Source organism: Colobus angolensis, unplaced genomic scaffold (assembly GCF_000951035.1).
Source record: "Colobus angolensis palliatus isolate OR3802 unplaced genomic scaffold, Cang.pa_1.0 Scaffold36, whole genome shotgun sequence".
Classification (NCBI taxonomy): domain Eukaryota; kingdom Metazoa; phylum Chordata; class Mammalia; order Primates; family Cercopithecidae; genus Colobus; species Colobus angolensis.
Genome location: NW_012116932.1, coordinates 8,280,644 through 8,292,918, shown reverse-complemented (window position 1 = coordinate 8,292,918; position 12,275 = coordinate 8,280,644). Strand labels below are relative to the sequence as shown.

General features: G+C 48.7%; 1 protein-coding gene across 10 annotated transcripts in view; it reads right to left on the bottom strand.

Annotated features, from left to right (window-relative positions):
• Positions 1-3,277: 3,277 nt before the first annotated feature.
• The window catches only part of IGF2BP2 (insulin-like growth factor 2 mRNA binding protein 2), a 184,277-nt gene continuing 175,279 nt past the window's right edge, over positions 3,278-12,275 (bottom strand). For 9 of the 10 annotated variants that reach the window (XM_011953374.1, XM_011953376.1, XM_011953377.1 and 6 more), the window contains 4 exons: positions 11,503-11,577; positions 8,808-8,939; positions 6,549-6,662; positions 3,296-5,124 (listed from right to left, as the gene is read on the bottom strand). In XM_011953374.1, coding sequence (XP_011808764.1) covers positions 5,032-5,124; positions 6,549-6,662; positions 8,808-8,939; positions 11,503-11,577 — 414 coding nt within the window. In that variant the 3' untranslated portion in view covers positions 3,296-5,031. Of the gene's footprint in view, positions 5,125-6,548; positions 6,663-8,807; positions 8,940-11,502; positions 11,578-12,275 lie in introns of all 10 variants that reach the window. The other variant, XM_011953375.1, reaches the window with a different exon arrangement.

Below are 12,275 nucleotides of genomic sequence, written 5' to 3'. Positions count from 1 at the left end.
GAAAGCAAGAAAAGTGATTAAGCTTACTGAGGAAAGCATGTTGATAGTTACGACAGGCTGAAAGCTGGGCCTTCTGTGCCAAACAGCCAAATGAATACAAAGGAAAAGTTCTTGATGGAAATTAAAAGTGCTACTGCAGTGAACACAGGAACAGTAAGAAAGTGAAACACCTTTACTGCTGATAGGGAGAAAGTTTGAGTGATCTGGATAGAAAATGAAACCAGTCACAAGATTCCTTTAAGCCAAAGCCTAGTCCAGAGCAAGGCCCTAACTCTCTTCAATGGTTGGTTCATGAGGTTTAAGGACAGAAGCCACATGTAATATAAAAGTGCAAGGTGAAGCAGCGGGAGCTGTGGGAGAAGCTGCAGGAGTTATCTGAAAGATCTAAGATCACTGATGAAGGTGGCTACACCAAACGACAGATGTTCAATGTTGATCAAACAGCCTTCTATAAGAAGAAGATGTCATCTAGGACTTTTATAGCTAAAGCGGAAAAGTCAATGTTTGGTTTCAGAGCTTCAAAGGAAGGCTGACTCTTAGGGGCTAATGCAACTGGTAACTTTGTTGAAGGCAATGCTCATTTACCATTCTAAAAATCCTAGGACCCCTAAGAATGATGCTAAATCTACTCTGCCTGTGCCCTAGAAATAGAATAACAAAGCCTGCGTGGCAGCACATCTGTTTACAGCATAGTTTACTGAATATTTTAAGCCCCCTATTGAGATTCAAATTATTACTGCTCACTGACAGCGCACCTGGTCAGCCAAGAGCTGTACAAGAAGATGAATGTCTTCATGTCAGCTAACGACATCCACTCTGTAGCCCATATATCAAAAGATAATTTCAACCTTCAAATCCTTTTTTTTTTTTTTCAAGACAGAATCTCACTTGGTTGCCCAGGCTGGAGTACACTGGCACAATCTCGGCTTACTGCAACCTCCACCTCCCAGGTCCAAGCAATTCTCCTGTCTCAGCCTCCCAAACAGCTGGGATTACAAGTGTGCACCACCACGCCTGGCTAATTTTTGTATTTTTAGTGGAGACCGTTTCACCATGTTGACCAGGCTGGTCTCGAACTCCTGACCGCAGGTGATCTGCCTGCCTCGGCCTCCCAAAGTATTGGGATTACAGGCATGAGCCACTGCACCCGGCCTCAAATCTTGTTAAGATATAAATTTTTAAATAAATTAGCCAGGTGTGGTGTCTCATGCCTGTAATCCTAGCACTTTTGGAGGCCGAGGCAGGAGGATCACTTGAGGTCAGGAGTTCGAAACCAGCCTGGCCAACATGGTGAAACCCTGTCTCTACTAAAAATACAAAAAGTTGCCGAGCGTGATGGCAGGCACCTGTAATCCCAGCTACTTGGGAGGTTGAGGCAGGAGAATTCCTTGAACCTGGGAGGTGGAGGCTGCAGTGAGTCGAGATCAGGCCACTACACTCCAGCCTGGGTGACAGAGCGAGACTCCATCAAAAGAAAAGAAAAAAGTACATTTCATAAGGCTATAGCTGCCATAGATGATGATTCTTCTGATGAATCTGGGCAAAGTCAATTGAAAAGCTAGAAAGGATTCACCATTCTCGATGTCATTAAGAACATTTGTGATTCATGGAAGGAAGTAAAAATACCAGCGTTAACAGGAGTTTGGAAGAAGTTGATTCCAGCCCTCATGGATGACATTGAAGGTTCAAGACTTCAGTGGAGGAAGTAACTGCAGATGTGGTGGAAACAGCAAGAGAACTAGAAGTGGAGCCTGAAGATGTGACTGAATTATACAATCTCATAATCAAACTTGAACAGATGGGCGGAGTTGCTTCTTATGGATGAGCAAAGAAAGTGGTTTCTTGAGATGGAATCTACTCCTGGTGAAGATGCTGTGAACATTGTTGAAAGGACAACAAAGGCTTTAGATTATTACATAAACTTAGTTGATGAAGCAGCGGCAGGGTTTGAGAGAACTGACTCCAATTTTGGGAGAAGTTCTGTGGATAAAGCACTACGTCAAACAGCATCGCATGCTACAGAGAAATATTTTGTGAAAGGAAGAGTCAATCGATGCCCCAAACTTCATTGTCTTATTTGAAGAAACTGCCACAGCCCACCTGTACCTTCAGCAACCACTACCCTCATCGGTCGGCAGCCATCAACATTGAGGCAAAACTCTTCATGAGCCAAAAGAGTACGACTTGCCTAAGGCTCAGATGATCATTAGCATTTTTAGCAATGAAGTATTTTTAATTAAGATATGTACACTGTCGGGCCTGGCGCGGTGGCTCACGCCTGTAATCCCAGCACTTTGGGAGGCCGAGGCAAGCAGATCACAAGACTGTCCTGGTTAACGCGGTGAAGCCCCATCTCTACTAAAAATACAGAAAGTTGGCCAGGTGTGGTGGCACATGCCTGCAGTCACATCTACTCGGGAGGCTGAGGCAGGACAATCGCTTGAACCCGGGAGGCGGAGGCCGCAGTGAACCGAGCTCGCGCCACTGCACTCCAGCCTGGGTGACAGAGCGAGACTGTCTCAAAAATAAATAAAAACACAAAAAATGTAGTTTTAGAAATAATGCTATTGCACACTTAATATAGTGTAAACATAACTCATATGCTGTAGGACATTAAGACGTGTATAACTCATTTTATTGCCAAGTTCGCTTTACTGTGGTGGTGTGGAACTGAACCTGCAACGTCCCTGAGGTATGCCTGCACTTAAAAGTGAGCTTCCCGTGAAGGCCTGAAGTGCCTCTTCCCAGAACTGTCGGGCATATTATCCTCCCCGTTTCCTCCACTTAGAAAGCAGCTTTGCCTGGACAAGCTTGGAGTTCCTTAAGGATAGACGGGTCTTCCCTAGCTTGACATGCAGTCGATCCATCCCTCTAGCTCCGGGGTTCTGAAACTTCAGTGCACACAGCAATCACCCAGAAGCTTGCTGAAAAGGTTGCTGGGCCTCACCCCCAGGATTTCTGATTCAAGGTGGACCCCAAGAATCTACATTTCTAACAAGTTCCCAGGTGATAGCTGATGCTGCTGGCCTGGGGACTACACTTTAACCACCGATCTAGTTTAGCTTCTCCCAAAGACTTTCCTGGGAAAAACCAGCTTTCTCAGAGTAGCTGTGCAGATCCTGGTCATATTCACCGCCTGTCTCCCCAGGTCCCTCAGAGCTAGGACTCGGCTGACACCTGGGATGAGGCAATGCTTACTTAGTAAAATAAAACACCAAGACACCAGGATCTTGTTAGCTGGATATATTTCTTTTTTTTCTTTTTTTTTTCTTTTTTCTTTTTTTTTTTTTTTTGTCACAGAACACTGTTTGCAGTAGAGGAAACTGGCATTGCAGTCTGGTGGTATAATGGCTTGTCCACATAAACCAGTACATGTTCATCCTTTAGCGCAAAAAGCCCTAATGGCGCGTACCCTATTAAAATTCAGGACATCTCCAATATTATCTCTCTCTGTTTTTCTTTGTCATCTTTTTTTTTTTTTTTAAATAAACATTTTCAAGGTTTGTCCAAAAGAAGGCCATATAGGTTCTTGGCTAGCGGAAGACAATTCAGAACAGCTGTTGCACACTTGCACTGTCACCTTCTCCAGGCTGGCAGTTGATATCTTATTTTTTTTTCCAACTCATTTTTATTAAAAAAATAAAAAAATGCTCCAACTATCAGTTTTACAAAATCTCTAAGGGAAACACAAGAGCAAGGTGCTGAGGTAAAAAACACCTGAGGTAGCTTTTTCTGTGTGTTTTTCTCGTTAAAAAAAATCTGTAAATTTAACGCCCTGGGCCAACAACCTTGGTAAATTTCTACTTTCCTCCACATTTGTTTTTTTTTAAGAAAGAAATCATTTTGCTGAATATTGATGGCTTATACACCAAAATGCAAAAAGACAAAATACATTCTTTCATTGTGGAATTTTTTCTTTGTTTGGTTGACTGGTTGGTTTGATGGGTTCCTGTTTTCCTCTTCCAAAACGCTAGGACAAGTACCATTGACTCTTGTTCTTTTGAGTAACCAAGTGTAAGCTGAGGCTGGTTTGTGTGTTGCGCTTTTGTTCCTTTTGTGTGATGTGATACTCAGAGCACTGCTTTGCCTGGGGGGGGGGGGGTGCATAGATACGGGATTGAGATGGAGGGATGAGGGAATTCAAAAGAATGGAGATGGAGAAGAAGGGGAGGGGAGGAAGGGGAGAGATAAACAGAGAGAGACAGAGAATTATATAGCAGTATGCAAAAAACCAGTTTAAAACCTGTGAAGCAAAGAGAAATGGGTGTATGAGCTAGACAGGCATGAGGAGTGACAGAGTTTCCTCTTCAAGGAGACGGTATCCCTTCTGTTGACATACACAGGTGATCCAGAACTGCGTGAGTGTCCTTCCGACGGGATTTCCCTCTGGGTGAATTTTGTGTGGGTGGCCTCAAAGCTCCTCTCTACACCATGAGACCTCCCAAAGAAAGACTTTATTCTTGAAAGTCTAGAACAGCCTGCTTTCTCTTTAAAAAGAAAAAAAATTAATAATTGATTAAAAATTGGAGTTAGTTGAGTTATTTGATATATTATTTCTAAAATATATTACCGCTGCAGGCACCCTGTGTAACCCACAGGCCACATATCTTAACATCTTCCCCTTCTAATATGTACACACATGTACAGAGACGATTTGCCACAAAAAAAGGGTGTGCATTTTGCTTGGCTTTGAACACGTTCACCTATGTTAGTTCAACTAAAAGGGATAGCGTCGTGGGAGTTAAGGAGAGATCCGAGTGGATGGTGAAGTGGATGGTGAAGCCTGCAGAAGCCCTGGGGGGCAGGAGGCGGGGCCCGGTGGTTCTGGCAAACCTGGCTGACCTTCCCCACCCCTCCTCGGCCCCTGGGATTCTCAGGGCCTCTGCAGAGTCCCTGGCCACCTCCGCAGACTTCTCATTCCTCAGATGGTCTTTGGTTTGCTCCCGATCTGGCTGGCTGTGTTTGGTCTCATTCTGTCAGGTGTTGGAAGGGCTACATTCATCCGTTGTTTTGCTGGTGCCTGTGGGAGCCTCACTTGCTGCGCTGTGAGGCGACTCCCTGAGGGTATTTCTGCTCCTGCTGCTTCACCTGTTGTACAATTTCCCTGATCTTGCGCTGTGCAGTCTGCAGCAAGGGAGAGAAGGGAGGGGAAGGGACAGAGGAAAAAAGGAACCCAGTTCTGAGGACAAATGGCAGGGGAGGCTCTGGGGCTTGGGGAAGAAGGGTGGAATGCTCAGACAAGCGTCATCTACCCACCCCCGCACCTTACCCCGGGCCCTTTTCTGCCGCGAAGTAAGTGGCAGAGGCCCCCCACCAACTCCCACCCCAAGGTCCAGGGTAAGGGGATGGGACTCCGGCAGCTTCCAGTTCACTGCTGGATGGACAGGCCAGGAAGCAGAAGCAGGCAGCCGGCAACAGGGGGCTGTGCAGAGTCAGATGCTACACTTGGGCTCCCATGCTGGTCCTACCCCCGTTCTACAGTGGCTAGGAGGGCATGAGTGTGCTGGACAGGGAAGGGAGGGAGGAACTGAGCCCAGACGCTCTACCCTGAACAGCAGCTGGAGCACACACATGAACCCCCACCTGTCCCCTCACCCAGCCCAGCACTGTGCCTGCAGGCAGCTCCCTGGCAGACTGAACTCCTGTAGGAACTGGCTGTTCAGACACATTCCCAGGTCACTGAGGAGCTGAGCGAAGCGGGGAGACAGCAGACAAGGGGTGTGGCCAGGGACTCTGACTGCAGAAGACCCAAGTGAGAATTCTGAAGGGCACTGGGGGGGTGTGTGTGTGGGTGGCAGGGGAACCACAGTGTGGCAGGTGCCCTTTCCTGGACCATCCAGTCTCTTGGCACAGGCACAGGCATTGGGAGAGCAGGCTGACAGCTTAGACAAACCTTCAAGTCTGCTTACACCGAGTACACTGTTTGTCTTCACTAATTCAGGACAAAGACCAGGAATGCTGTCTCCCAAAACTCAATTTACAAAAGCACCAAAGAGAAAGTGGCCAGGTGCTGGCCTTTCCCAGTGAAAGAGAAGCAGCTGTGTGGAGATGCAGTATTTTGACAGGGTGGGTTGCGGTGAGACGGAAGAGGAGGAGAGAGAAATGAGAAACAAGGCTCTCTTGCCATAAGCATATAGCCTTTCACAGTAAGTGTTCAGGCTTTGGGGGAGGAATCCAGAGGGTGGGCTTGCCTGGCTCCCAGCGGGGAGGCTGGCACTGGGGCCTGAGGAGAGAGGGTGAGGGAAGCTGAGACCATGCCCTTAAGCACTGCAGGGGGCTTGGAACCTGCTTGGCTTTGCTTAAGGGCTTAACTCTCCACTCTTCCTCAAGCTCCTGGCATACAGACCTCGGGGATGACAGTGGAGAGAAGTGTGAAACAACATCCCTGCCCTGGGGGCCATCCCGGAAGAGCCAGGAAGAACCAGGCAGAGGTTCCATCTTGGCAGGGATTGGTGCACAGGGCTGTGGCCACGTGACAGACCATGAATAGCTTAGCAGAGAACTGAAAAGAGACTTGCAGGAGAGACGGGGCCCTCACAGCATAGTACCTGGCTAGCAAAGAAGTGCCCGATAATTCTGACGATCACTTCCTCATTTTCATCTGGCGTTTGGTCACGAGGCACAATGACTTCCGCACTGGTTAAGTTCTGCAGTTCATTCACCTGTGAAGGGAGAAAAGGCAATGGGTTGGATAGGTTCCCTGCCAGTCAGCGTGATGGGCTCAGGACGGAGTGGAAGAGGTGGAGTAGGCGAAGGAGGACACCCCTGGGGGCTCCTCCGCCCCTGGGCACATGGGGCCATGTTGGTTGAGCCCTGCCAGGCTCAGTGACAGGGAGAGGGAGTCTAGCCACGGACTCCTGGGCTGCTTCTGAGGCAAAGTTCTCTTCTTCTGGAGTTCCCATCAGTGCAGGCCTGCACATGCTCACAGAGACCCCAGGCTTTCCCATAACCCCCCACTCCCCACCCCTGCCCCGTAAGATCATTACTCCTGGACATGCTCTCCTGGGTGCTGACCATGAGCCCAAACCTCCTCTTGGTTAACTGTCCCTGCGAATCAGCCCTGCTGTTCCCTCCTCCTCGTTTTCACTCCTCCCGCCAAGCCTTGCTCATGTGTTCCTACCCTTGGATTGTTGTCCTCTCTCCCAGCCACTGTATCCCACCCCAGGCCCACCTCCATGAAGCCTCCAGCCCATGCTGAGCTTCTTGTGACTCCAACCACTGCCTGCATTGTTTCTCCTCCCCACTGCCTCACTGGGCCTGCTTCCCATCAGGACTGCACGCTTCCCGAGGGCTCGGACCCCATCCTCTGGCCCTCTGGCCTGATGCCGAGCTCACAGGATGGTTCAGCATGTGCTTTAGGGGAAACCTGACAGTCTGGAGGATGCAGAGAATTCAGTGACTGGTTCTGAAATAGCCAAACAGGACACCCAGGGGCTCAGGATTCTACTCCCTGCTGATCCATCTGCTTTCTTTTGCCTCCTACATTCCAGCTCCGCCTAAAGCGGGGCGGTGTGTGCCCTGGAAGGCCGACTGCATTCTGGAGACAGGGAATCTTCTGATTCCACACCGCTTCATTCTTTCGTATAAAGCTGACTCGTTATATCTAGAACTTGGTTTTGAATTCCGTTTAAGGGTTTCTATGTAAAGAGCTTTACAGCTGGGTGCAGTGGCTCATGCCTGTAATCCCAGCACTTTGGGAGGCTGAGGTGGGGGGATCACCTGAGGTCAGGAGTTTGAGACCAACCTGACCTGACCAAAATGGTGAAACCCCGTCTATACCAGAAATATAAAAAATTAGCTGGGCGTGGTGGCGAGTGCCTGCAGTCCCAGCTACTCGGGAGGCCGAGGCAGGAGAATCACTTGAACCAGGGAGGTGGAGGTTGCAGTGAGCAGAGATGGCGCCACTGCACTCCAGCCTGGGTGACAAGAGCGCAACTCTGTCTCAAAAAAAAAAAAAAAAAAGCTTTACAAAAACAGCAAATAACACACATATACATATATATACGTACATACTCAGGACTCAAGAGCCCCCTGCAAGTTCCTGCCACCCAACACTGCTACTTTGCCAGGCAGCCTGCACTAGGTTCTACTGGAACTTCCCAGTGTTCATCTCCCCACCCAGGTAAGTCACATTCCAGAACATACCTGGGTCTACAGACCACCTGCTCATTCCCACAAGCTTCAGAGTTAATGCTCTGGCACTTTTCAAACTACACTGCGTTTGTTACTGCCACCTTCTGGTAGAAAATGTAGATGATCTTTTAAAAACCGATTTCCTCCTTGCCCACCATCCCTACTGCTAAACTAGCTCCCCTACAGCCATGTTTGGGAAACAGCCAGAAGCTGGAGCCTGTGGAGGGAGAGTTAGGGACTGGAGGCATCTGTCAGGAGGGCTGGGAGTCAGAAGAGAGTGCAGGGCACAGGCCTGAGTGAAATCCAGGGAAGGTGGTGGTCTGCCAAGCTATTTAGAAGGGGACAGAAGACAGCCTTTCTGTTTTCGGGGAGTGGAGACCTTCATTTACCCTGGAGCCAAGATGGGTATTACTGGGCACAGGAATGTGGTGTTTTTGGTGCTGGGCTTATAGCACCATGGACTGGGGGCCTTAAGTTGTGGAGTGAAGCTGATGACATTTTTGTCCTTGGGATCCTCATGCCTCAAAGGGCTCAGATGCCAGGAGAGCCTGAGTTTGTCTGCCAAAGACCCTGACTGTACATTGGGAAAGAAGGTGCCAAATGGGAGACTGAGGGAACTCGGGCAAGGCCAGAGCGGGGAATCCAGCCCAGGTGATGAAGCGGAGCATACTTACGGTCTTGCCGCCTTTGCCGATCACCCGGCCAGCTGTGGAAGAGGGCACTCTGATATGGGCTTCCAGCTTCACTTCTTCTTTGGGGTTAAAGAAGTTTTCCTCTTTCAGTTTCCCAAAGATCCGTCCCTGGGCCTGAGAGAGCAAGACATGACTAATGACTCTCAGTCAGCCAGCAGCAGGCCACTTCCTCAGTGCTGCCAAGGGCACTGGAGCGTCCAGACAACGGGTCAGTCCCATTCCCACACTCCCTGGGACACACAGGAAGCCGTGTGCCCCAGCCTCCGCTCTCTCACAGACCCGGGGGGCGCTGCTCCCGCCACATCTGATGGCTGCACTTTGAAAAATGTGCATGGGCATTCATGTTTTGGTGGTCTGCAGAAGACTGCCTCCTCTAGGAAGCTTCCTGTGTGTCAGGGCTAAGGGGATGGGTGAGGGGATGGAACTCTGCCCTATTTCCATATTATCACCGATAAATGTTTGCTTGATTGACTGAATTTGTTCAGGGGATTCTAAACTCCCATCACCACAGGGTCATAGCCCTGGTTAGTAAAGGATGGAGGTGATGGTGATGGTAATGGGATTTGAGGAGCCTGATGTTGCTTTTTTTAATTAAAAAAATGTTTGATGGAGAACAGGGTCTTGCTCTGTGCCCAGGCTGGAGTACAGTGGCAATGACCACAGTTTATGTTTTCATTTTCTTTTAGAGATGAGGTCTCACTATGTTGCCCAGGTTGGTCTTGAACTCATGGCCTCAAGTGATCCTCCCACCTTGGCCTCCCAAAATGCTGAGATTACAGGTGTGAGTCACTACATTCAACATGATCTTTCTTTTTGATGTCTAACTCCAAAGGTAGAGGAGCCAAGAACCTGTTTTCTTTTTTTTTTAAATGAAAAAGAACCACAGCTTACAATGTTCTTTTTTTTTCTTCTTTACTTAAAATACTAAGATATAACTTACATAATCTGAAAGTCACCATTTTAAAGTATACACTTCAGTCCAGGCATGGTGGCTCACACCTCTAATCCCAGCACTTTGGGAGGCCGAGGTTGGCAGACTGCTTGAGGCCAGGAGTTCAAGACTAGCCTGGTCATCATGGTGAAAACCCATCTCTACTAAAAATACAAAAATTAACCAGGTGTGTGGGCATGTGCTTGTAATCCCAGCTACTTGGGAGGCTGAGGCACGATAATCACTTGAACCCGAGAGACGGAGGCTGCAGTGAGTCGAGATGCCACCACCGCACTCCAGCCTGGGTGATAGAGGGAGACTCTGTCTCAAAAAACAAAAACTAAAAAAAAATAACGTATCCATTTCAGTGGTATGTTGTGCAATCACTACCATTATCTACTCAGAACATTTCCGTACCATTCCCCCAGATAAAAACCTCATACCTATTAGCAGTTAGTTCCAACTCCTCTTATTCTCTGGCACCTGCCAATCTACTTTCCGTCTCTATGGACTGGCCTATTCTGGACATTTCATATAAATGAAATCATTTCATACATGGCCTTTATTTATTTTGAGACAGTCTTGCTCTGTCACCCAGGCTGGAGTGCAATGGCATGATCACAGCTCACTGCAGCCTTCACCTTCTGAGTTCAAGTGATCCTCCTGCCTCAGCCTCCCAAGGAGGCTGGGACTACAGGTACATGCTACCACACCCAGCTACTTTAAAATTTTTTTTGTAGAGATGGGGGTCTCACTGTGTTGCCCAGGCTGGCCTCAAACTCCCGGGCTCAAGCAGTCCTCCTGCCTTGGCCTCCTAAAGTGTTGGGATTACAGGAATGAGCCTCCACACCTGGCCTGTATGGGGCTTTTGCTGTCTGATTTCTTTTCCTTCGTGTGATGGTCACCCATGTTGCACCATGCATCAGTACTTCATTCCTTTCTATGGCTGAATAATATTCTGTTAAATGGATATTCCACATGTTGTCCAATATTGAGTTGAAGCGTTACTGTTTTTTGTTATCTTTTTCTTTTCATCAGAGATGAGGTCTTGCTATATTGCCCAGGCTGTTCTCAAACTCCTGGGCTCAAGGGATCCTCCTGCCTCTGCCTCCCGAGTAGCTGGAACTACAGGAGGATGCCACCACCTGCTGCCCCTGGCCGAGGCTATTGCTTTTGACCAGTTCCACATGTGTGAATTTCCTCTGCTCAGCTAAAGTTTAAATATTTTTAATGATAAGGATTGTACTTTTATAAATAAATACGTGTTTCTCACTTTTAGAAAGCTCAAGTTATAATTTTCCTAGGGAAGAAAAAAAGGCAAAAACAAAACAAAGTAAAACACACCTCACCAAAGAACTTCCAACAAACCATACTATTTCCGCTTACACCTGTGTTAGTCCTCTGTGGCTTGAAGGGTAGAAATGACTAAATGAGCCGGAGACATCCATCCTCAGAACCAGGGCTAAGAGATGAGAGGTGCCGGAGGAGGTACCACTCGAACTGGGCACCGACAGATGATCGACTTTTCCATAGGGGGGAAGGGGAAGAGGGCTTCCCAGCAGAGGGCAAACATGCAGAAGGAACAGCCAGGATGGAGGTGGGGACGACAGGGTGAGCCTGAGCCTGGTGGGCAGTAGCAGGGAGGGAAATGGAGGCTGGGCCTCCAAAGAAGAGCCTTGAATGTGCCTTTGAGGTGGCTGCTCTGTGCCCAGAGCCTGCAGGGCTGAGGTGGCCCTTGGCACTAACCTTGAACTGGGCTTCTGGCGGCCCGGTGATGATGACCATCCTTTCGCTGACGTCTGGGCCTTCTGCAGGGGCGATCTGTGGTTTACAGGAGAGGAAAACGCTCATGCTCAGCTGCATTCCCTAGCCCCTCTTTCAAGTCTAAGTGGACGGGAAGCACACCGACAGGAGAAATTGGGTCTTGCTTCTGCCGTTACCCCTGGCTCTGTCTGATGCCATGCTGCCTCCACCCTAGTCTTAGGAAGTCATGACTGTAATGCCCAGTATCAAATTTGGGTTTCTGGCCACCCAGGGAGAGTCAGACACAGGCCAGTAGTTACTGCCAGTCCCTGCCCCGAGCACCAACTGTGACGGGCCTCCTCTCACAGAGTCAAGTTTTAGGAAATAACCAGGGAGTCAAAAGCTCTAGGAAGAGGGGCGTATAGGCTCTGCCAACCCACCTAGGGCCCAAAGGGAAGGAAGGGCAGGTCCACCAAGGTGTTACATTGGAGTCGAGCTTGCAGCAAAGGTATCTCTGGTTCTAATTCTCAGCTCACAGGGGTAGTCAGCTGCAAGTGACAATTGAGTTAGAGTATGTGTGGTCAGGACTGCTTCCTCCATGGCAAATGGGTCATAAGTAAAACAGCAGCAGAGCAGAAATGGGGGCACGTTGGTTCCAGTCTTGGTTCTGCAAATCCCTCCCCTCACTGTGCCTCCATTCCCTCATCTGTGAAAGATGGGGGCCGGGCCCAGCAAGCTCCAAATCTCCTCCCTTTTTTTTTTTTTTTTTTTTTTTT